General features: G+C 49.6%; 2 protein-coding genes across 2 annotated transcripts; both read left to right on the top strand.

Moving 5' to 3' along the window:
* The first annotated feature begins 8,833 nt into the window (after positions 1–8,833).
* LOC144738474 (sarcoplasmic/endoplasmic reticulum calcium ATPase 2-like) lies at positions 8,834–14,939 on the top strand. The gene is given in 30 exon segments (XM_078621492.1): positions 8,834–8,951; positions 9,177–9,194; positions 9,313–9,395; positions 9,517–9,621; positions 9,720–9,858; positions 9,960–10,126; positions 10,350–10,397; positions 10,400–10,507; positions 10,583–10,660; positions 10,662–10,706; positions 10,708–10,726; positions 10,864–10,994; positions 10,996–11,031; positions 11,131–11,219; positions 11,318–11,420; positions 11,508–11,537; positions 11,539–11,646; positions 12,073–12,195; positions 12,265–12,486; positions 12,572–12,683; positions 12,759–12,799; positions 12,801–12,900; positions 12,903–12,997; positions 13,088–13,308; positions 13,386–13,588; positions 13,668–13,753; positions 14,087–14,220; positions 14,345–14,462; positions 14,551–14,685; positions 14,778–14,939. Coding segments are annotated over 30 exon segments (3,177 nt in total).
* A 4,557-nt stretch (positions 14,940–19,496) lies between these two features.
* On the top strand, positions 19,497–24,006 carry LOC144738473 (palmitoyltransferase ZDHHC5-A-like). Its single transcript, XM_078621491.1, is given in 13 exon segments — positions 19,497–19,660; positions 20,082–20,203; positions 20,306–20,463; positions 20,535–20,707; positions 20,790–20,892; positions 20,966–21,057; positions 21,135–21,261; positions 21,461–21,569; positions 21,652–21,761; positions 22,492–23,205; positions 23,207–23,472; positions 23,795–23,864; positions 23,866–24,006. Coding segments are annotated over 13 exon segments (2,349 nt in total).
* Positions 24,007–24,501: the final 495 nt, after the last annotated feature.

Genomic DNA, 24,501 nt, shown 5'->3' with positions numbered 1-24,501 from the left:
AGCGCCCCCTGCTGATGGTTTTGGCTGCAGGTGCTGCTGCAGGTTTCTTCGCTGGGGTAGTCTTAGCTGAATGATTGTTGGAAGACTTGACGTTACCCACAGAGCGGTGGGGGGCTGGAGCTGGCTGGGACTTTGACCAGACGTTTGCATTTTGGAGGAGACTGCTTGTGATTTGACTGTGGCGTCTGCAGCGGGTGGCCCGTCGGGTGCAGGCCCCTCAAGCGCCTGTGGAGCAGGAGCATCATTTGCAGCTTGTTCCTGTTGCACCGGTACGTCGTTTCTGGGACGCAGGCGGCTCAGCGGCAGCTTCAGAGGTGTCTGTGGTATCCATGGTGACCCCATCCGGTTTCATCCCCACCAGAGATCCTGAGCTTGCTGCTGTTACCTTTTCTTTGGAGGCTCACACTCTGGACCGTTGAAACCCTGTAAAAATAATAATAAATAAAACAGAGGAGTTATAATCATGCTGCATGACTGAGCCACTCATGAGAAACTGGCCAGAGGAAACAGCTTTCATGGGGCCTTCAGGAATTTGGGGGGAGTCAGTCGACAGGAAGTGAGCGGATGCCAGTAAATAATAAAAGCAGAGGCTCGTCCAGCCCACTGCCACTTCTTAGAACGCAGCCTTAATGTGCTGAATAACAAGCTGACGGTTTCAACTTTTTCACACTGTCCTCAAAATTCTTTTGTGACGTTAGAAAATAAAATCTGTGGTTTGAAGAGCTGAGAACCAGGAGGGACGTCGCACTACTCCGTCCTCACCCATCATCGTTCTTCAGTAAACTGTGACAGATCAGTGGACAGGAAATACAGACCAGTTGTTGACCGATAAGTAGATAGGTCTGTTTGGCTGAGTGAGAGTGACAGAGACAGACACACACACACACCTAACATTAGCGTGTTGGATGATAAATGACTAATTGACAAACCAACTTCTTCACAGGAACTTCTTCTCACACTTCATTAATTCCGTGCATTCTAAAGTTCATTAGTTAGGAGCGGAAGCAAATGAAATCGGTCTGCAGCAGTAGCGTCTATAGGAAAAGCATGTGGAGACAAGCATGTGGAGACAAACAGTGGAACCACAGAACCTGTGTACAAATCGTTTCTGCTATGGAGACGTGACAGGACACAAAGTTCCGTTCAGATCAGCCGCGTCTATGATTGTACGTCTCCTCTCATCAGTCTGGACCGACAAACCGGACAAGCGGTGCGACGGGGGCTCAGCCGGGTGGATGTGCATGAGATGCAGCGGTCGACCTCCAGCCACTAATACCGGGTTTAGCAGACAGAAGCTCCGACCACATTCCTCTTAGGATGACCCCTTTCTGGACAAGTAATCGCATCATGTCACCAGCTGACACCAAGCATGGCGGCAGAGAGAGGAGGGTGAACGGATCAGTCAGTGCATGTTCACATGTCAGAACAAGTGACACAGCGGTCTGATTTGTGACAACTGGACTCATCAACGTTCTATATGAACAATGACTAATGCAGCCTCACGCGTTTTTTAGAAACAAACAGGAAAGATCCTGGCTCGGACTGACAACAGGAAGTGTTTCATGCGCACCGCAGTTGCAGGCTGAAGATCCTAGGTGACCATCAGGAGCACGGTGATTTGAAAAGGCCTTGTTGAATTGGGGGGGGCATTCTTAAATCACTGACAAGTGATTTAAGATTTAAGTGCAGTCGTGTACCTTGTCTAGACAGGAAAAAAACGTTTCCACTGCCTCTAATAAAGACAAACGACCCAAGTACAAAATGCTGACCTGCTTTTTCAGACATCATCGCATGTCTCGGTCCTGTTCCTGCGCGCAAGAGCTGCCGGACAAAATGGGTCATTTTTAATACTGTGTCAAATGGGCAGAGAAGGAATTAGCAGTGCTGAGAATGGAGCAGGGGTTTGGAATGCTCTGGAACGTGTGGCAGCCGGCCGGTGGGCACGGTCCACACACTGATATTATGACAACAACAGGATGGAGACAAACTGCAGGTGAATGTGACAATGAGATGAAGTGACTCATGAAAATGTCTGCGGTGGTTGGGATGAACATGATTAACAGTCCAAAGTGAAACCTAATGTCCAGCTCCAGATGTCCTCCTTCCTCCAGACTCCTGCATGGTGACAGCTGCAGCATGAATGAATGATGCACACATGATCCAAACAGTAAAATACTAGAACTGGCCCTGAACGTGACCCACATACCAAGAGCACATTTTAATCATTAACTTTCCCTTAAGTGACAAAAAGACAACCGAGACAAACTCAAGACAGTTTGCATTCGCAGTGTGTGTGTGTGTGTGTGTGTGTGTGTGTGTGTGTGTGTAAAGCAGAAGTTTAATCATGTTTGTGTCAGAACAACAGACCTGACGTACAACACGAGAACTGGGACCATCAGACGATTTAAATGCCAAACAATAGAATAAACAAATATAACAAAAGATCTGTAGAACACGAAGTCAGGCGTGTCTCTGTGTGACACCACCCGGCATCCAGCTTTATCACCCTCATGCTTCCTGAGAACATCCTGCAGCGGATGATGACTCATGTCATTAGAGACACTCTCCCTTCAGCAGTCGTTTCAAATACTTTGTGACTCATTAATGATTTCATGTAGCTCTACATAAACAACAAGTAGCTCTGACTAAGTGCAACACAGACAAGATATGAGGGATAAAAAAAACTAACGGCTGACTGGATGAGAATCATGGAGCGTGTCTGTGTGGGGAGGGATACTGGGATCGATGTTAATGTAGTTCATTCCAATCAACTCCATATGGGTCACAAGCTGCCAAGTGAGTGTTAGCTCCCAGTCAGGAGCAGGCGCTTCAGAGGAGCTACGAGCTAAAAGCTTACCCAGTTAGCTTCCAGAGACAAGTGGCTGCTGCCTGAGGGTCCGACAGCAAAAGGGAAGCAACCTGCTGCCCCCCATCAATACTCCGCCACCAGGAATTATCTGTGACCAGCAGTAAAAGCAGCAGAACACGTGTTTGTGAACATACACACCCATAAAACATTTCAATAATATGCAAGAGGATGGACAGGAGAATAAACCCTATTGTTTGCGCTTGTGCACCATCAGCCTTAGATGTGGCGGTGGGGGAGGGGGGGATTAACTGGTGCAACAGAACGTAGGAGCAGCTGGCACTGCTAACATCACCCTCAAGGACCCCAGGGAAGGATGGAGAGCAGTTCAGCCGCTTTCAAACAGAGTTTAACTGTCTGCTATCAAACTTCATTCCTGCTAACGGAGCAGGTTTGCTAATGGATGGAGGACTGCAGGCAGGAGATGAGTCAAGTGGATTTCTGTTAAACCACAGTGAAGCATCAGTTTCTAACCAAAGAGCTTTGGCCGGTGTTATCTCTGCAGTTTCTCTTTCCTTTTGCTTTCACTGTCAACACACATAAAAACTGACAACTGGCAGATGTGAGAAAACAAGCAGGAAGTTAGTCAAGTTTATTTTTACATGATAACTGATACTTCAAGTTCTCACACACACGCCTGAGGCCAAACAGACGTTTATCACACTCTCCCTTCGTCTCCTGCTGATGCTGAACTTTAGACGGCGTAAAAACACACAGCAGTGTTAAGAAAAAAACAAAGAATAATAACAGGATGATCCTATTCACTGTTTCAACGACTGAACTGCTGAAGCTGCTTCTCTCCGATCAAATACTGTAGGTTATCAACTCAGAATAAATTCAAATACAGCAAATGCACACTATAGGAAACCCTGTCAAAATATTCCTCAAAAAGACTAGCATGGAAAGTGTCCCGGGACATTCAGAGCCGCTAAACTGAGAAACTAATGAAAGTGCTGATGTGTGTCTAATAATTACAGAGCACTGAGCCCAGTTTCACAGGACCAGACAGACGTGCAGCGCCAGCATCCAGCACTTTATCCTGACAGACGGAGGAGCGAGTTCCAGCTCCAGCACTGAGTCACAAACCTCTGCAGCAGCCAACACAGGAAACGAATAAAATCATGAAAATGGTTGAGCAAATGCCAGCGTAAACAGATGAAGAACAGAACTGCAGTGCACGAGGTTCCACACAGACAGCTTGCACGGCCACAACAGAACATCCTGCTCCATGAAATCTGAATTCTGCATCTAAGATCTAATCTCTTTCTCTGAACTGAAATCACACTCACCTGCAGAAGCAGGACCCAGAACCCTGATAACTATGACAGGTTTAGGCTCCACCCGTGATCAAACAACACACTGTTCTGTGACCACACTGACCAGGAGTGTGTGAACGTACCGTCAGAGATCAGCGAACTATTGATGGGCCTGATCAATGGGAAAGATTGATCTCTTGGGTGGTTGTGGGATCAAGATGGAAAAAGTATCTAACCATCTATCTATCTACCCTGTAACACAGACTGACCTGTCACTGACCTGCAGACGAGGCTGTCAGATTGTCTTCGTTAGGTCAGTTCCAAACCAAATAAACACATGAAACCATGAGAGCTGAATGGTGGTGAAACATGTAGACATGTTTCAGTTGTACTTCCGGTTTCTGTCTTGTCAGGATAGAGAGGCACTGCACTCGGTTTCGGGTCAAAGATCAGGTGTGACCTAACCCACGGTCCTGCTGCTGTCAGACCAACGGCAGGGTTCATCTGGGCCCTTTGTCTGGGGGGGTCTGCTCCTCTCGAGGTGGTGGTGGTGGTGGGTGGTAGTGGGGGGGGTGGGGGGTGGTCCTGCTCTCCAGAGAGGGGGGGGGGGGCGCAAATGAGACCATTTGTCCTTTGGGGACAAACACGCTGAGTCCCGGGGGCCCCATCTGAAGGTCCCAGGACAGAGGACAGAGACACACCGGGTCCAATAGGCATGCAAACACATGGCTGCCAGTGGTCGAATGGTTCCGTGCCGTGCTAACACGTCCATCACCACATCCGGCTACAACGGCCCAGCTCGTTAATTCTCCTTTATCGGCTCCATGAACGTTCAGACCGAGACAACGTGCGGAAGACGGGTGATTCGAAGCATTTCTCTCCCGTTGGAATCGATGGCGTTTACACACGACGTAAAGTGTTCGTACGTTACCTTCGGTCGCTCTTCCTGAACACTCGGCTCCTCCCGGCGTTCACCGACCCGAACGCACGGAACACAGGCGTCAGTTCGTCAGGACATTCAAAGGAGCCGTGCAGTCGCCCGCTCCTTGTCTACGTCTAAACGGCGGCAGCTGGCTGCCTCCCTCATAAAGGACCGAGCTGGGCGGGGGGAACGGCGGCGGAGGAGTCCGAACACTGAATGCGGCGCTCGGCGGCCGGAGCAGAAAGTGCAGACCGATTCCCGCCACTGGCCAGTGGGAGGCGCGAGACTGTCGTGAATGCAAAGCAGCAGTGACGTCACAGCCCAAACAAAGTGGCGAGAGGTGCGTGAGCTGAGCACGGATGATAGAGAATAGAAGAACCACCAGCAGCATGGTGGACAGCTTTTACTGCAGCCACGTCTACAAAAAGACATTTTACTCTGATTTGTCATTCACAGTAACTGCATTCGTGGCAGCTGTCGGTGTGACGTACCACAGTGTGATAGTTGAAATACGTCCTGGTTATATGACACAAAAACATTCACTTAACAAACAAATAGCAGAGACACAACAACAAACAGACAAAAGTGACGCACCACTGTGACATCTGTGACTTAGTCAATAACCAATAATCATGACCATAAACAGGATATCCTGATTCAGCTGACTGGAGAGTGTTACACTGTAACTCCATCCACAAACTGAAAGATGTTCCTTTTCGTTTGTACAACGTATGTTTGTCATCTGATGGTTGTGGTTCAGTTGTATGACTGTATGAATAGGTCTCAGATTTGTCACCAGTCCGGAAGGCAATTTAAGGCAGTGGGGCAGCATGAATTTAAAACAAGACAACATGAAAAAACAAACAAAGCACTTATCCAAAAAAAGACATGTAAGTGGAAATATATGCAATATTTACGCAGTAAATGAATACAAGACACTGTACTACAAGTTTTGAAACATAAACCGAGGATGCATGGCCAAATAAGTAAAATTGTAATGTGTAGTAATGTGCAAAGCTTGTAGTTGCATAAACGTCTAATCACATCTTGTTTCATATTCAGAAACTGAGAGTCACTTGTCTCCAGTTTGTCCAACAGAGGAGGAGACGCTGGTGTGATACACAGTCTGATGCAGTATTTGCTCCCATGGACTGTTAACTATGTGTGTCCAGCTCCAGTGGTACAGACCACAGCTGCAACTGCATGAAAAGACTCAAAACAAAGAAAGAGAGAAGACTTCAGCTTCTCTTTGTGGAAGCTGCTTTTCATTGGTGTTTTGTGATATTGTTTGCATGCAGTGAATACTTTGTAGTGTCATGTGAACTTTCTTCCTAGGAAGAAGAATCACCTGTTTGAGCTGAGCAGCCTTGTTGTAGACAAACTGAAGCATCTTGGAGGATTTATGATACTGCTCAATGGTTTAACATTGGTGCAAGAGGAGGAATAGTCTGCTGTCAGTAGTCTGCCCCCCCCACACACACACACACACACACACACGCACAAAGGAAAAGGGATTCTTATTTGAGTATTGGAGCAAGTCAAGCCCAGCTGCTTTCAACTGAGACAACTGTGAAAGTGAAATCATTTTAATCCATGTTTTTTATCTCAACTTGTTTAGACTACTGCAATACTTTATGTTTGGCTCAGCCAGATGTTACTTGCTCGACTGCTGCTGGTTCAAACGTTGCTGCTTGGCTTTTAACTGGTACCAAAACACAAGAGCACTATACCCCAATGCTAGCTTCAGTTCAATGGCTCACAGTTTGCTTTCGGACTGATTTTAAAACCGTTCTATGTGTTGTCAAATGTCATCATGGCCTTGTTCCAAAGTATCTGTCCAACCTGCTCCAGCCTCACGCTCCTTCTCACTCGCTCTGGTGGGCAGATCAGTCTCGATTGGTGATCCAAAATACAATGACAAAGGTGAGAGGTGACCACACCTTTTTGGTTGCACCTCCAAAGTTGTGAAATGAGTTCACATCAGACAGACTGACTCACTCACTCTCCTAAAACTGTCTTTTCTCTTTGACTTGTAACTCAGTTTGATGTTGATGTTGGCTCTGTTGTATTGTATACTTGTTTGTATTGTTGTATTGTAATTTTTGTGTTGTTGTGTGTTTTAATTCTTTTACTTGATCTGGTTTGCTTTTATGGCCAAGTGTGTTGTTTTTAACAGTGCTGTACAAATAAAGATGAGTTGAGTTGAGAACGGGAGGATTCTGGTCTAGTCTTGACGTCTTAAACACAACACTGATTGGTTCTCGTTGGAGCGAGAGGAGACGCACCGCTCGCTGATTGGTCAACAGTGGGCGGAAGGCGGGACCTGTGTGAAATAAGGCTTGCTGATGGTACAATTTCCTGCACGCTGATTGGGTGAGGCACTGCGTCAGTTACACTGTCGGGTCTCTGGTAGGTTGTTCGTTTAACCGTCCGGTTCGCACGGTGTTAAACCCCGTTAATCACGCTCATCCCGGGACTGGGACGTCAAGCTAGTGTCTGTTAGCGAGGATAACAGCCGAGTTTGTCGAAGTAAAGTGTGAAATCACATAAAAGCAATGAAAAAATAAGTTATTTTTGTTCGGATTACTGTGAATAAGCTAAAAAAAAAAAATTGAAACACTGCCTGTGATGAAGGACACACTGACAATACTTCACAGCATGTTGTATATGTTCGCAGCACAACCGTTTACTTTGAAAATCTCCACCGGAACTGAATGACGGTGTCTGACGGGTGTCTCCGTCAGAGCAGGATGAAGAGGAGGATGAAGAGCTGGATGAAGACATGACACGCAGAAAGCAGACTGGATCAGTGCTGTTTTGAAGGAACTCTGTCCTTTCAGGTGTCTACTTTTCAAAAGAGGACAATCGTCACCTGCTTTTATTATTAGCATCACTCTTTTATTTGTTTGGTGTTATTATTTTTGAACTGTTAGAGGAACGAACCGGTTTGCACCTGGGATGTGACCCGTCCTGTCGGACCAACTCCCGGTACGTTTGAGGATTAACGCTTAGCTAACGGCCGCTACTTTACCGAGCTAGCTGGACGTGATCGTGGCTAACCAGCTACCAGCTAACACCTACAGCTTTCTCTGTCGCTAACATACGTCACGGACAGTGTTTACGTGTGTATAGGTCATGACCTGTGAGCCGATGAATTGATGAGCAGGATAGCGGAAGTTTTTGGATGATGATGATGGAACCGGAAGCGGCCGCATGTTTTAGCGCCCGTCAGTTTCATCGGATGTGGACCACTGGTGTTCACACACGCACACACACACACACACACACACATATTTCTCTTTGGGCTCTCTCTGAAATCTGTCACAGGAGTGATCCCGTCCACCTGAAACCAGTCAGAACCACCGTCTGACGTCAGTCGTGAGCGATCATCTCACCATCCTTCCTTTTTTTAGAACTGGAATCATGGTGCATTCCAATCTGTCAAGGGCACATTTAGTGTTTATTCTTGATATTTACAATTTAGTCGTACATAGGATAGTGATGGGCAAGTAATTATCAACATGCGGTTATTTTCACCTTCTGTCCGCTGGAGGGCGTCAGAACTCCTTCAGTACTGCAATTCAGGAATGATGAGGCTCTGGCGCTAATCAATAACCTCTGATAACGGATAACTTCACTGAGCCGAGAGGAAGAGAAGGTGTGATGCGGGTGTGATGAGGAGGGAGGTGTGATGGAGTCTCAGGTGTCTTCAGGTTTGATAGTGCTTCATAGTTATGGTGTTGTTCTTGCAGCCGCTGCAGTGAAGACGTACTGAAGTTGTCCACAGAGATGGACAATGGTCATACAAAGACGGTGGAGGAGGTTCTGGGCTTCTTCTCTGTGAATGAGTCGACCGGTCTGAGCTGCGAACAGCTGAGGAGGAACAGGGAGAGATGGGGACCCAATGGTAAGAAGGTGTCTTCTACTACTTCTTCTTCTTCATCTACGTCTTCTTCCTGTTGTTGTTCTTCATTCAGATGATCTGTAGTGGAAGACAGTGCAGTACTGTATAGCATGGTACAGTACAGTATGATATTGTACAGTACTGTATAGTATGATGATGATGATGATGATGATAAAAATAATAGCAGGTGTGTCTGTGCTGACAGTTTGCATTTGTGTTTTCTGACAGAGCTTCCAGCAGAACAGGGTGAGTGTGTGTGTGTGTGTGTGTGTGTGTGTGTGTGCGTGTGTGTGTGTGTGTGTGTGTGTGTGTGTGTATGTTCACACAGTGACACACTTTCTGTTATTTCAATCTTGTATCTCAGGAAAGTCACTCTGGGAACTGGTCCTGGAACAGTTCGAGGATCTGCTGGTTCGAATCCTGCTGCTGGCAGCGTGCATCTCATTTGTAAGGCAACGGAACAGCGTTTGTGCAGACGGAGTGTGTGTGTGTGTGTGTGTGTGTGTGTGTCTGTCTGCAGACAGTGTGTCAGCACACATACACATGAAAGTATGTTTATGTGTTTCAGACTCTGGCCTGGTTTGAAGAGGGCGAAGGAACGATAACAGCCTTTGTTGAACCCTTCGTCATCCTCCTCATCCTCATCGCCAATGCTATTGTTGGAGTATGGCAGGTAAGGTGTGTGTGTGTGTGTGTGTGTTTGATTGCTGAGGTTAGTGTTGTGTCTATCAGTCTGTCAGTTGTTTGAATGTGTTTTTTATTCGAATGCAGGAGCGGAACGCAGAGAACGCCATCGAGGCCCTGAAGGAATACGAGCCAGAGATGGGCAAAGTGTACCGGCAGGACAAGAAGAGCGTCCAGAGGGTCCGAGCCAGGGACATTGTTCCTGGAGACATTGTGGAAGTCGCAGGTATGAATGTTCTTGTCCTTCCTCAGCTGGTTGTCCACAATGTCTCCAAATGTGAACACGTTTTGACTGGATGAGATTGAGAGACTCTATCTTCCCCCCAGTGGGAGACAAGGTCCCCGCGGACATCAGGCTGACGTCCATCCGCTCCACCACTCTGAGGGTGGATCAGTCCATTCTCACTGGGGAGTCCGTGTCGGTGCTGAAACACACTGACCCTGTACCGGATCCTCGAGCTGTGAACCAGGACAAGAAGAACATGCTGTTCTCAGTGAGTAACGTCCTCATGTCCATTGAGGCTGGACGTCTCACAGGAACATGTCTCACACACACACACACACATCACCTGACCATGCAGGTACATCGAGCAGGTGAGAGCTGGATGTCTTCATTCAGCTGTTGTATGTTGTGTGTTTTTCTTCTGGAACTCTGACACATTATGACACACAGTGGACACATCCTCCTATTACAGTGTGTGTGTGTGTGTGTGTCAGGGCACCAACATTGCAGCAGGCAGAGCTATTGGAGTTGTTGTGGCGACCGGGGGGTGCAGACAGAAATCGGGAAAATCCGAGATGAGATGGCATCTACAGACCCCGAAAGGACGCCGCTACAGCAGAAACTGGACCAGTTTGGAGAGCAGCTGTCCAAGGCAGGAACTCATGTGTGTTTGTGGCTTCTGACTGATGTTTTACAAATGTCTGAGTGTGTGTGTGTGTGTGTGCAGGTCATCAGTGTGATCTGTGTGGCTGTGTGGACCATCAATGTGGGACATTTTAACGACCCTGTCCACGGAGGCAGCTGGGCTGCGCGGAGCTGTCTACTACTTTAAGATTGCCGTGGCGTTGGCTTGTCGCCGCCATCCCAGAAGGTCAAACAGCTTTTCTGTCCATCAGGAGTTCCAGGCTGAAAACACTGTCTGACTGTCTCCTCTCTGTCTGTCTCTCTGCCCTGTGTCTCTCTCTTCTTTGTCACTCTGTTTTTTTTTCTCTCTGTCTCCCCCTGCAGGCCTCCCAGCAGTCATTACGACGTGTCTCGCTCTGGGAACCAGGAGAATGGCTCGTAAAAACGCCATCGTCCGCAGTTTGCCGTCGGTGGAGACGCTAGGTTGTACCTCCGTCATCTGCTCGGACAAGACGGGGGACACTGACCACCAACCAGATGTCTGTGTGCAGGGTGAGACGTGCGCAGACGCATTGGTTCGTCTAGTTTTGTCTGATTGTAAACACTGGTGTGACCTGTTTGGGTGTGGTGTGATCGGTGTGGTGCGTTCAGATGCTGCTGGTGGATGACGCATCGAAGGACGTCTGCAGCCTCAGCGAGTTCTCAGTGACCGGATCCACTTATGCTCCTGAAGGGGATGTGTGAGTGTCTCCGTCCTGTAAATCGTGAGATTTGAGGCGGCGCAGACGCCTGACCCCAAGCTTCTTCTCTCCTCCATGCCCCCCCATGCTGCGTGCAGCTACAAAGACGGTTGCGTGGTGCGGTGCAGTCGCTACGAGGGTCTGGTGGAGCTCGCCAGCATCTGCGCGCTGTGCAATGACTCCTCGCTGGACTACAACCAGGTCAGCACCCAGGAGATCATCTTGATGATGATCATGGTGGGACTGTTTGCATTGTTCTGAGCGTGTGTGCATGTGCGTGTGTTCCAGACAAAGGGTGTGTACGAGAAGGTGGGGGAAGGGGGAAGCCACAGAGACCGCCCTCTGCTGTCTGGTGGAGAAAATGAACGTGTTCGACACTAACCTGACAGGACTGACTCCTGCTGACAGAGCGACGGCATGCTGCTCCGTAAGTGTGTGCTAAACACACTTTGGGATCAAACAGTGGGTGCATTTAGTAAGTGAGCGGCTCACTTCTGCTCAGAGTGAGATCCTCAGAGCAGAAGTGATCTCTTTCAAACCATGATCGGTTTGAGCCATCATTGTCCTGAGTAACAAGATAAAAAAAATCTTCCTCAGCCGTTGCTTCCTCCAACAAAATATTAAATCGAGCCACTGCTGCTGCTTTCCACAAGTAACTGAAGTGTTCTTCCTGATTTGGGGGTTGCTATGGAGACAGAACAGCTGTGTGATTGCTCAGCTCTCAGTTAGAGCTGCTCACCGTGAGCACTCAGCTGCTTAACACGCCCAGTAACGTCAGCTAACCAGTGTCATATTAACTTCAACCAAATGAACCACAGTGGACCACTGATGAAGTGTTTTCCTTGGTTGTCAGGTGATCAAGCAGTTGATGAGGAAGGAGCTGACGCTGGAATTCTCCAGAGACAGGAAGTCCATGTCCGTCTTCTGTGCGTCCAACAAACTCAGCAGGCCGAGTGGAGCCAAGATGTTTGTGAAGGTTTGTTCAACCTGTTCTGAACGGTTTGGTCCCGTCCTGTCTCATCTTGTCTCGTCTCACCCCCCCCAGGGAGCTCCAGAGAGTGTGTTGGAGCGCTGTAACTACGTCCGACTGAGAGGTTCGTCTCGTCTTCCTCTCAGCGCAGCAGTGCGAGAGCAGCTCCTCTCCACTGTGAGGGAGTGGGGGTCTGGCCGGGACACACTGCGATGCCTCGCCATGGCAACCAGGGACGCACCACCAGACATAAGCAGCCTGGACCTAGAGAACTCTGCTGCCTTCTCTGAGTATGAGGTGATGATGGTGATGATGATGTCTGGTCTGATGCATTAAAAGCTGATCGGTGTTACACTAACCACCCCTGCCCCTAACCCCCCAGTCGGATCTGACCTTTGTGGGCTGTGTGGGCATGTTGGACCCCCCGAGGAAGGAGGTGCTCAGTGCAGTGCGGATGTGTCGGCAGGCTGGAATACGAGTCATCATGATCACTGGTAAATAGAAATAGTTGTGCCGCTGATCGACACGCTGCTGGTTGAACGCGTTGATCTGATGAATCGTCTGTCCAGGGGACAACAAGGGGACGGCTCTGTCCATCTGTCGCAGGGTGGGGCATCATCACAGAGCAGGAGGAGGACCAGGAGGGCGCCGGCGTCATGGGCGGACTGACAGGACGAGAGTTTGACGAGTTATCGCCTCAGCTGCAGCGTCAGCTTGTCGGACGGCTCGATGCTTCGCACGCGTGGAACCGGCTCACAAGAGCCGTATCGTGGAGTATCTGCAGAGCCTGAGTGACATCACGGCCATGGTGGGTGGAACGCACGTCTATCTATCTACCTATCTTTTTCTAGTTTTCATTAAAACATCTTTACATTTCCTCTGCCCCCCGTGGCGGCAGACTGGTGACGGTGTCAACGATGCGCCGGCGCTGAAGAAGGCAGAGATCGGCATCGCGATGGGCAGCGGTACAGCAGTGGCTAAGTCAGCCTCTGAGATGATCCTGGCGGACGATAACTTCTCAACCATAGTGGCGGCGGTAGAGGAGGGACGCGCCATCTACAACAACATGAAGCAGTTCATCAGATACCTGATCTCCTCCAACATTGGAGAGGTGGTCTGGTCAGTGGACCGCACCTGTACATGTGCTACTTCCTGTTTGTCCCCCTCCCTCACTGTTGTCTGTGTACCCTGCTCAGTATTTTCCTGACGGCAGCGCTTGGAATGCCTGAAGCTTTGATCCCTGTCCAACTGCTGTGGGTCAACCTGGTCACAGACGGTTTCCCAGCGACGGCGCTGGGCTTCAACCCCCCCGACCTGGACATCATGTCCCGCCCTCCTCGCTCGCCCAAGGAGCCACTGATCTCCGGCTGGTTGTTCTGTCGCTACCTTATCATTGGATGTGAGTACTGATCCCATGTGAGTCCTGAGAGTGGACACTTGACCCCCCACCAACTCGCTGCTGACCGTGTTGTATGCAGGTTACGTGGGGGCGGCGACAGTCGGCGCGGCAGCCTGGTGGTTCATTGCCGCACACGACGGACCCAAACTGTCCTACTACCAGCTGGTAAACAACTTTGTCGGTTAGCATTAACTAACTGTGATGATAGTTTGACGTCAGCTTATGCTAATGCTAACTTTGTCGGTTAGCATTAGTGAACTGTGACAGTAGTGTGACGTCAGAGACAAACCTGACGGTGAATAAAGCTGAGCTTTTGGCTCCCATGACAACAGCTCATATTTATTCGTAAATCAGAGAATACAAATAAAATGAAAGAGGAAGCACAGATCTACACGGATGATGAATTAAAAACCCGTTTTACTTCAGACTCAGGGGTCAAAGGTCATCTACAGGTAGATATCGATCAGATGTTAATCAGGGATGATTTCTCCTCCACAGTCTCACTACCTTCAGTGCCGTGAAGGTCGTGAGGAGTTTGCTGGTGTGCCGTGTTCTGTCTTTGAGTCACCGTATCCCATGACGATGGCTCTGTCCGTCCTCGTTACAATAGAGATGTGTAACGCCTTGAACAGGTAAGCACACATGCAGTAGTACTAGTAGTAGCAACAGTAGCACTAGTAGTAGTAGTAGTAGTAGTAGCAGTTGTAGTAGTAGTAATGCATCAGGTGTTGTTCCTGAAGGTGTGATGTTCCTCAGTCTGTCAGAAAACCAGTCACTGCTGAAGATGCCTCCATGGTCCAACCCCTGGCTGGTGGGCGCCATCTGTCTGTCCATGGCTCTGCACTTCCTCATCCTATATGTGGACCCACTGCCGGTATGGACCGCCACCACACTGCAACCAGTCACACGATCCAGTTCCTCTGTTAGAACCAGTCACATGACCCGTTACCTCTGCACCTCAGGTGGTCTTCCAGATCCGTCCTCTGTCGTGGCCTCAGTGGGTGGTGGTGCTGAAAATGTCACTTCCTGTCATCCTGATGGACGAGGCCCTGAAGTTCTTGGCCCGAACCTACATCGAGCCGGGGAACCAGCTGCAGGTCAGAGCGCAACTCACCGTTTGTGTTAGACCACCAACATGGCGGATGTCTTACCTTCATGTCTCCATCAGACACTGGACGAGGAGGAAGAGCTGCACAGGGCGAGTGCCAGCAGAGGAATTATTGGTGCCATGATGGTGAAGCTCCGTCAGTGGATGAGAGGAGTGTCATGGGGGTTTGTCCTGATCTCCGCCCCCCTTGTGACCTGGATCTTCAGCCTGGACTCAGACATCACTAACATGTTCTGGGAGTGACATCTGTCAGAGACATTGGTGATAAATCAGTGTGAGCTGATGAAAGTATTAAACATAAGAACCATTTCAACATAGAACATGAAACCAGACGATTCATCATTCCACAGCAGTAAACCTGCTTTAGCGCTCATGTGTCTCTGCAGCAGTGTGACACACATTTGACCTGTCACTGACCTGCAGCATGTTCTTGTTTTACTTGATGTTTTACTGCCAACAAATATTTTTCATTTACTAATGAAATATTAGTTGTAAGATGAGTTTTAAAGATTTAGAGAGAGAGAGAGAGAAAGAGAGAGAGAGAGAGAGTGTGTATGTGCATGTGCGTGTGTGTGTGACGAACTTTGAGATGATCAACTAATGGTTTCAGTTCAGTTCTCCAGACTCTCCACATATGACTTCACTCACGTACGTCACGTGTGCTGGGACCAGTTTTCGATTCATTCCCATAACTCTTTAGCAGTCTGATGGACGTGTGTGTGTGTACTTGTCCTCTTCTGTCCTTCTGACCTTTTTTTAAACCTCAATTTGTTTCTCATCATATTGATATAATTTCTCATCTTTTGTTCTTTTTTACCAACAGTTCTGGTGTTCTGTCCGTTTATGATCAGATTTAAAAAGCAGTTATGTTCTTTTCGCCTGCTGGTTCTAGTATGATTTGTCGACGTCCCATGTGCTAAACTAATAAATTTGTTTTCTTCTGTGATCAGCTGCTGCTCTTTTATTTTTTCTTGATGCAGTGAAATATTGTGTTTGATGTTTGCAGGAAAATCAGTAACAGCAGATGAAGCAGCAACCCTGTTGCCTGTTACCTCATCTGACATCTCTTTTGCACAAACACATGAAGTCGGCTGACATGTCATTTCTGGTTCCACAGGAACATAATAATTTGAGTTAAAGTGTCCTAGAGCTAGACACTGGACAACGTGTGTGTGATAGAGAAAGAGAGAGAGAGAGATAGAGAGAGATTGGGGAATTAGGTCACAACAAAACTGATTGTTTTTTGACATGATTCTTTTCTTTATGAGCTTTATGGACTTGTGTTTGTCTCTGTCAGTGTGTGTGTGTGTGTGTGTGTGAGAGAGAGAGAATACACAATCTTGTGTATGTATGTGTGTGTTTATCTTAGTGGCCCTGCTGTTATTTTAATCTGTCGTATGTGTTGTGCAAAGTAAGAATGAACATGCATGTGTTCTCTCTCTCTGTCTCTCTCTCTCTCCCACACACACAAGCATATATTACTGTGTCTGTGTGTCACATGAGGGATTAGAACCTCATGTCAGTTAGTTTATGTTCTAACCATGTTAAGTCACGAACACAATAGAAATACATAGTAATAAATTCAACATAATTCTACCAATAACAACAGCAACAACAACAACAACAATAATAATTATAATAATAATAATAATTATAATAATGAACAACATGTATCTCCTGTGACTATTTGTAGTCAGTATTTAGTACAACCAGCACCAATGTGACATATATCCAATAGAAATGCCGTTATTTTTGATTGACATTCCTAGTGTCCAATCAGCAGCACTTCTATTGCGTCACTGACGCTGGCGGATCCAGTCGTAGATACACATCGGCCTCTGGGCGGCTTGGCCACCGCTGAGCTGTGTGAATGAGAAGAACCCGGTCCGGTGTGCTGGTGTTCTTCCCCTTGACTCCTTCAGGGCCGAGGAGACCTACAAGAGACACCTGGTGTTCTAAAGAAATGAGGGTAACATCTCCTGGACGACGCTAGCAGTTAGCAGTTTGCTGGCTAGCTTAAGTAGCTACAGGCAGTAGCCTGACAGAGCTAGCTGCTAGAAAATCTGCTGGCACCGCTCCGGTAACTGAACCCACGATGGCACATCTTTCTGCTGTCCAGGGCTGATTGAGGTCCTGGGGGGCATCAACGCGACCATGAGTGGCACGTCCCCTTCTCCATTTTGGATCCAGAGACATTGAAATCACAGGTGGGGTGAGCTAACCTTGCTGCTAGCTCGGGCTAACACAGGTGAGCCCCTGTGAAGTCATCATGAAACAAACTCAGCTGCTACAATCAAAATGTTCACCTGCTAAACCACGAAGCGTCTGAACATTTGAAGTTAACGTGTGATGCGTGGTCTTGACGTGCTGTGTGTGTAACGTTCCCTTGTTAATGATGATGACGTTCAGTTACGTTGGTAACGGACCCGCCTGTCCCACGGCCGCTGTAACGTTTGTTCACATAAACGTTAATCCATCGTCTGAAGGCGTCGTGGTTGGTTTAGGGTAACTATTAGGATAGGGTTGGGTTATGATTCCTGTTAGGATACGGTTACTGATGGTTTACGGTTACTTTTGGGTCAGGGTTACTGATGGGTTAAGAGTTGGTTAAGAGTGTGTTTGTTGGTTTAGGACTCTGGTTCTGGCCTTTACCTCCTGTGACACACCACAGGCATGACTGTTGTATGTTATGTGTTATATATGTTATATATTGTATGTCTTATGTTATCTTTGTTGTATACATGAGCTGTTATATATATTGAAGGTGTGTGATCCCATGTGTTGCCCAAAAACCAGGATAGCAAGAAGTTCAGAAGCTGGTTCTAGTCCTACTGGGCTGAGGCTGAATGTACTTTTATTCAGCGGAATTGCTCCAGTATGGTGCATTTACACTGGAAGCGTCTGTGGCATGTAACAGCTGCGCCCGGTGATTGAGCCCATTCAAGTCAATCAGAGTGTTCCCACCAGCTGGGTTGCAGCGTGTTTCACCACGGTCTCGGGAGCGACCATCACAGCCACCCCACGAAAGATGGGATCTGTTCTATTTCAATGATGAGCAGCATCAATTTCCACAAATCAACTTGGAATTTGATTTTGAACGTAAAATACCACAACCATCAATAGATACGTGTAGGAGAGCCACAGGTACATCAGAGATCAGACACAACGCAGGTCATGGATGAGGAAAGGTTTATCCTGGAAGTGGTGAAGCACAGTATCGTACCAAATGTGATGTTGAAGGACATCAGAAAATATAAAGCTTTGGCTGAAATTGCAGTTTTTGATTGAGGAGGAATGTGTGGTGGCGAAAGGGGATGAAAACTGAAGCACATCAATCAGGAAATGAAGCCTCGCTCTTGTTTGTTGTTTATACACACCGTCTCATGACTGTCGCGTTGTATCTCATTGTCTCGCGGTACTCGTCGGGCATTCTTGCTCTGCTGCTAAAGCGCTCCCGGTGTGAATTGAGATCCCGCTAAGAACAGAGTTGAGCCAGGGCGCAGCCACTACACACCGCAGACACTTGCAGTGTAAATTCGCCTTTAGACGTATTGAATCAACATCCATCACTTCTCCATCTTTTACACCAAAATCTGCTAACAAGGGTGAACATCAGCTGATGGCCTCAGTCCACAGATTGAAAGTAGTTTTTGGTTTATTTCTGATACTGAACATGAAAAGTCAGTACGTTCCATCAAACGTGGGTGGACCAGACATTAACCACATGATTTGCAATACACACACCTGCTGAGGTAGACTTCCCCATCAGGGTGCCTCAGCATACGTGTGTCACTGACAGTAAACATGAAGTTATATCATGACAGCTTGTTAGGATCCTGGGTGATACATTTGTCCTGTTGTAGGAGACCAAACATTTACAAATCTCATAACGCTCTCTGATCTCTGCTGAAGTCTTTTGTCTGTTTGCTGCAGGTGCTGCCAACCACTGAAAACCAAAGGAAGGCACTGGAAACAGCTTGAAGTTGCCCTAATCCTAGTTCAGTTATATCACATCAGTGTGTGATTTCACATACCGGACACTCCACTCCTTCATGAGGTGACACCTGGCAGCTCTGAACCTGGTGCAGACATTGGACATTGAGAAAATGGTTAAGGAAGTTGCACTGCAGACGGAGTGAGGCTGTGAGGCGTGGCTGTGACGGTCATATCCAGTCATTAGTGCTCCCTGTTGGAGAAGAACCTTACAGAGGACAAATACAAGCACCTGTACCGGGGGTCGGGGTGGGAGTGTGGGGTCATCCAGAACACACAGCAGCAACCAGTCGCTAACATCAGTTCTCAGAAGGTGTCGGTCTCCACTTCCTGTCACTCTTCTCCAGTGAACACCAGCTGCAGACTTTGTGTTCCTATGGGTACTAATGGATGTTCTCCAGGACCTCCCCCTGCATGTTTCCCAACCACTACTTCCTTTTTTTCATCCTCCAATCAAATCCCTGCAGCAGCCGATAGGTGAGTTGCTTTGAGTCGGTCCTGAGATGCCCCAACACAGGAAAACCAGGCTCTTTCACTGGCCCGTGTCCAGACCACTGAGTCCACGACGAGACCTGGATTGAACCCACCACACCTTTACTTCCACCGGTCCGCAGCCAGTGACCTGAGGACTGAACCATTTCCTCCTTTTGACCAAACCGCGTCTTTTTGTCTGAAGAAGTGGATACAGCGTCAGTTTGAGTTCATCTCAGGTTTCAATGAACATGAGTGCAACAATCCACCTCTCCACAAACACTGAGCTTTGACCGCGCAGCCGCCGCTCAGCAAACACCTCCCGCCCAGGAAGTGATGCCAGGTGGCAACAACAAGAGCGGAGGACGGGGGCCGTCCTCCTCACCCCTCCCCCACACCGTGGTCCCTCCGAGCAGACCCCTGCGACCGTCCCGCTATGTGCCTGTGTCAGCTGCTACCTTCTTCCTGGTTGGCTCCACCACACTCTTCTTCTGCTTCACGTGAGTGGCTCATGGTTTGATTGACAGCTGCTAGTGTGTGTGTGTGTGTGTGTGTGTGTGTGTGTGTGTGTGTGTGTGTGTGTGTGTGTGTGTGTGTGTGTGTGTGTGTGTGTGTGTGTGTGTGTGTGTGTGTGTGTGTGTGTGTGTGTGTGTGTGTGTGTGCGCGCGCGTGCGCGTGAGAGAGAGTGAGCTAGATGGTGTCAATTAGTTCATCAGTAATTATTCCCATGTGATTAGCAGGTGTATGTTTTTGCCTTTTTGTGTGTACGTGAGAAGTGTGTGTGTGTCAGTCCGTGCGTTGGGTTAGATTAGTGAGCAGAAAATAGGTCAACATCTGTCATCCTGACAAAGCCCATTATTTGGGCGGAAACTCTGCGTGCGTGCGTGATTGTCACCATCCCCTCTGTCTGTTGTCCTTCAGGTGTCCTTGGCTTTCAGAGCAGTTCTCTGTTGCCGTGGTGATCTACAATGGTGTCATCTTTCTGTTTGTCTTGGCTAATTTCTGTATGGCGACATTCATGGACCCCGGCATCTTCCCCCGAGGTGGGTGCACGCATACAAACACACCAATCCTGGTACATGAGTACCGTTTTACAACCACTGGTTGTTGAAGGGAATGTTTCAGATGTCTCCATGTCTCTGCAGCGGAGGAGGATGAGGACAAGGAGGACGACTTCCGTGCTCCTCTCTACAAAACGGTGGAGATCCGAGGCATCCAGGTCCGGATGAAGTGGTGTTCAACCTGTCGCTTCTACCGTCCTCCACGTTGCTCGCACTGCTCCGTGTGTGACAACTGTGTGGAGGTGAGCACGCACGGACACATGCACGGACGCGCACATCCGTCCTGGGACCTGAACGTGTGTCCGTCCTGCAGGACTTTGACCACCACTGTCCCTGGGTGAACAACTGCATCGGGCGCAGGAACTACCGTTACTTCTTCCTGTTCCTCCTGTCGCTGACGGCTCACATCATGGCGGTGTTCGGCTTCGGTTTGCTTTTCATTCTCTACCATCGGCAGAACATCGACCGCCTGCATGCCATTGTCACGTATCCTTAAAGAATGTTCCGTGCGAAGTGCAGACGCTCCTCCACCTGTCTCTCCACATGCTCCTTGACCTCCAGATGTTAGACTGGCTGTGATGTCCGTCGCAGGTTTATTCTTCATCCCTGTCGCCGGTCTCACTGGTTTCCACATCGTTCTCGTGGCCAGAGGCAGGACGACCAATGAGCAGGTTTGTGTGAGTGCGAGTGTGTGTGAATGTGTGTGCGAGCATGCGTGCGTCACCCTGTGCGTCTCTTTGACAGGTAACAGGCAAGTTCAGAGGAGGCGTGAACCCATTTACCAATGGCTGCTGGAGGAACGTGTCACACGTCCTCTGTAGTTCTCAGGCACCCAGGTATACACACACAGTCACACATACACACACACACACACACCTACAAACACATGAGACTGTGTCCTTCCTGTTGGCAGATACCTGGGCAGAAAGAAGTGTGTGCAGAGTGTGTGCGTGCAGCCTCCGTTTCTGCGGCCTCAGCTGACTGAAGCTCAGCTCACCGCCAAGATGTTGGACAACGGTCTGCAGGGCGACCTGCACCGGGTGAGGGCAGACACACACATACGCATGTCTACCTGCAGTGAAGAAGAGGAGACTGAGCTCAGCCACTTGTTCACTGTGTGAATCTGAGACTCTGTCCCAGCAGAGGACTCTTTGTCCCAAAGGACTGACGGTGTGTGGGGACAAAGTGCAGGAGGGACTCGTGATGTCCCTCTGACTCCTTCTTGTCCTCTGTTTCCAGTCCAAGTCCAGTCTGGAGATGATGGAGAGTCAGTCATGTGATGCTGAGCCCCCCCCACCTCCCAAGCCGGAGCTGCGTTACCCTGGAATCGGCCGTGGGAACGCGGAGGGTGTGTTCGAAGCTCTCTCAGCACGTTGTCAGACATCAGGGGGACTGTGTGTGATGCCTGTTTCTGTCCCCCCACCTTGCAGAGTGCAGCCTGCTCAACAAAGCCCCTCCCACCCCCACGATGTACAAGTACAGACCCGCCCACAGCCCCGACAAGAACCACACTGCGCTCACGCACGCCTATGCCAACCAGGTGAAGCATGCACATGTGAACCGTGCGCACACACACACACACACACACAGAGCGCACTCAGTTGACATGTCTGGTCCAAAGAGATGAAACGTGGTGGTTGTTTCCATGTGACCATCAGTCCATCAGTTTCAGACTAATTCATCTTCCCTCTTTGTGTTTCTGTTGATGTTCCGTCGCCTCACTCGTCGTTTGGTATGTGACTGCTTTTCTGTTGATCAGTAGCAGTGAGTCAGTGTCCTTCCTTTCTCCCGTCCCTTGGTCCCCTTTAGTGTCCCTTAGTGTGTCCTAGGGTGTTCTCTAGTGTGTCTTGTAGTATCCAGTGTCCATAATGTCCCGTTTGTATCCAGTGTCTCATAGTGTCCAGTGTCTCATAGTGTCCAGTGCCCCTGTCCTCTGAACACGTCCTGCTTTGAAATGGGTTGGTTGTGTTCTGAGGGTCAGTGTCACTGAACCATGAGTCCACAGGAGACAAATGGTCCAGACCCAGATGTCCGTGTTAGCCGCTGCATACCGCTCTGTACCACTGAGTGATATGTGACAGGAAACAGACTGATCTCACTGTGCTTCCACTTGCTCAGCTTCTCGATCGTTCGTTCCTTCCTTCCTTCCTTCCTTCCCTCCCTCCCTCTCTCCTCCACCTCCCCTCCTCCTCCTCCTCTTCCAGTTGAGGCGAGGTGAGAGTGTTGGCAGCACCAGGGACTCGTCCTCCTCCACCTCCTCCCTCCTTCAGGCCGGCCAGCAGCCCGGTTTCCGCTCCCAGCCCAGTTTGGAGCGGAGGGACGCGTCGTCTGACGGAGTGGAAGTCGGAGGAGAACGGAGGGAAGGAGGAAGAGAGATGGGTGGGGGGAACGTTCTTGGCTATTTCCTGGGCGGGCGCTCGTACCCGTCCTTCTCTGACCCCACCGTTCTCTCAGGAGCGGCCTCTCTTTCCTCCAGCTCCACCCACACCTCCACTGGTGTCGCTCACGTCTCCGAGGCAACCACCACCTCCACCAGCTTTAAGAGCTTAGCCAATCAGACGCCGCCACCTCATCAGCCATCCCGGAACGGGAGTCTGTCATGTGACAGCCTCCTGGCAGGTTCAGTGGCCCCTGACCTTTCCCCTGGGAGACCCTGTACGCCAGCGGCAGGCGGCTATGGCTCGTCCCATCAGAGAGATGCTGAACCCCCCCATCAGCACCACGCCCCCTCGCACCACATCCATCACCCCTTCCTCCATCGCTCCTCCTCCACATCCTCCTCTCCACCGCCCGCCCCTGAGAGGGAGCGGCTCCTGGCCGAACCCCACCCCCCCACGGCCAGTCTGGCCTCTGTAACAACCCCGTCATCGGCCCAGCGCCCCCCCCACCATCACCACCACCACCACTCCCACCACCACCATTCCCACCACCACCACCACCACCACCACTCCTCCACCAACTCCCGCTCCCCGCGCTTTACCACCCCCCCATGCACCTCCCCACCATGCCTTTCCCTACCGCACCCGCTCCACCGACACCCCCCTAGGTCCGTCCTCCACCTCCACCACCCATCCGCCGCGCGCTCTGCACCCCCCTCCTCTGGGGAAGTCGCTGTCTTACTCCAGCGCCGCCGCCGCCGAAATGCAGTACCGGCTGGTCCGAAAGGCCTCGGCGTCAGCGGGGGCCAACGCAGCAGGGGTGGGAGGAGGGAACGGAGTGGTGGGAGGAGGAGGAGTAATACAAGCACCAAAGTGAGTATGAGATTTGTCAGGATGATTCTGAACCAAGGAGCTGAAGGCTGCCTGACTGACTGCTCCTCCTCCTCCTCCTCCCCCTCCCCCTCCCCCTCCTTACTTATCTTCCTCTTCTTCCTTCTACTCCTCCTCTCCAGATCCAGACCTGTGAGTCCCTTCCATTCTCCTTCTGTGTTTGTAATGTGCGTGCGTGATTAGCCAGAGTTTTTTGGCGAGTGGTGTCATTTACATTTATTTGATAAACCTTTGAAAGTGTGTGTGTGTGTCATCATCGCAGCACTGACACTTGACCTCTGTCCCCCTATTTCTTTCCAATCAGGGATGAGCTCATCCAGACGAAGACGACGTCCTTCTCCTCTTCCTCCTGCTCGGCTCCCTCTTCTCCCGCTCAACCCAGTCGGTGTGTCGGCCCGGCCCGGTGGCACTCATCCTGGCTCAGCACTGACACACACACCCCCCCCCAAGCCTCAGGGAGGGGGTGTGAAGAAGGTGACTGGTGTGGGCGGGACCACCTATGAGATTTCTGTCTGAACAATGAGACAGTACCACTGGACCAGGTCTCAGTCCTCATTGGTTGACACACACACACACACACACTGCTGGTGAAACTGGTGTGTGGACAAGAGGGGAACACTGAGTTCAAACCAGGTCATCTGGACTGAAGCTTCACTGAGCTACACGTTCACAGCAGGTGACCATGACGATGAGATGACAACAACAGTGACCGCTGGCTGCTGCTGTCACATGGATCATCTATTGACAATCGACCAGGAGCAGGATGGACCCCCCCCCCCTCCAAAGAGAGAAGCGTTCTCTCATTCTTTGGTTTGTGCTCGATGTGAATTTGATTGTGTGGTTGTTCATGATGTGATTTCAAATGTGATTGGATTTCTCTGTTTTTTATACGTGTTATTCCAGACCGCAGCATGCTCTTCTTCTACTGCCGCCGCCTGCAACCGGCTGCCACACCTCCTCTCTGTGCAACAGACAGGAAGTGAGGAAACCAACAAACAAAAAAAACATTTT

This window comes from Lampetra planeri, unplaced genomic scaffold (assembly GCF_965212315.1).
Source record: "Lampetra planeri unplaced genomic scaffold, kcLamPlan1.2.h2 scaffold_1006, whole genome shotgun sequence".
NCBI lineage: Eukaryota > Metazoa > Chordata > Hyperoartia > Petromyzontiformes > Petromyzontidae > Lampetra > Lampetra planeri.
The sequence above is the reverse complement of the archived record's forward strand: the minus strand, read 5'-3'. Positions and strand labels throughout refer to the sequence as shown.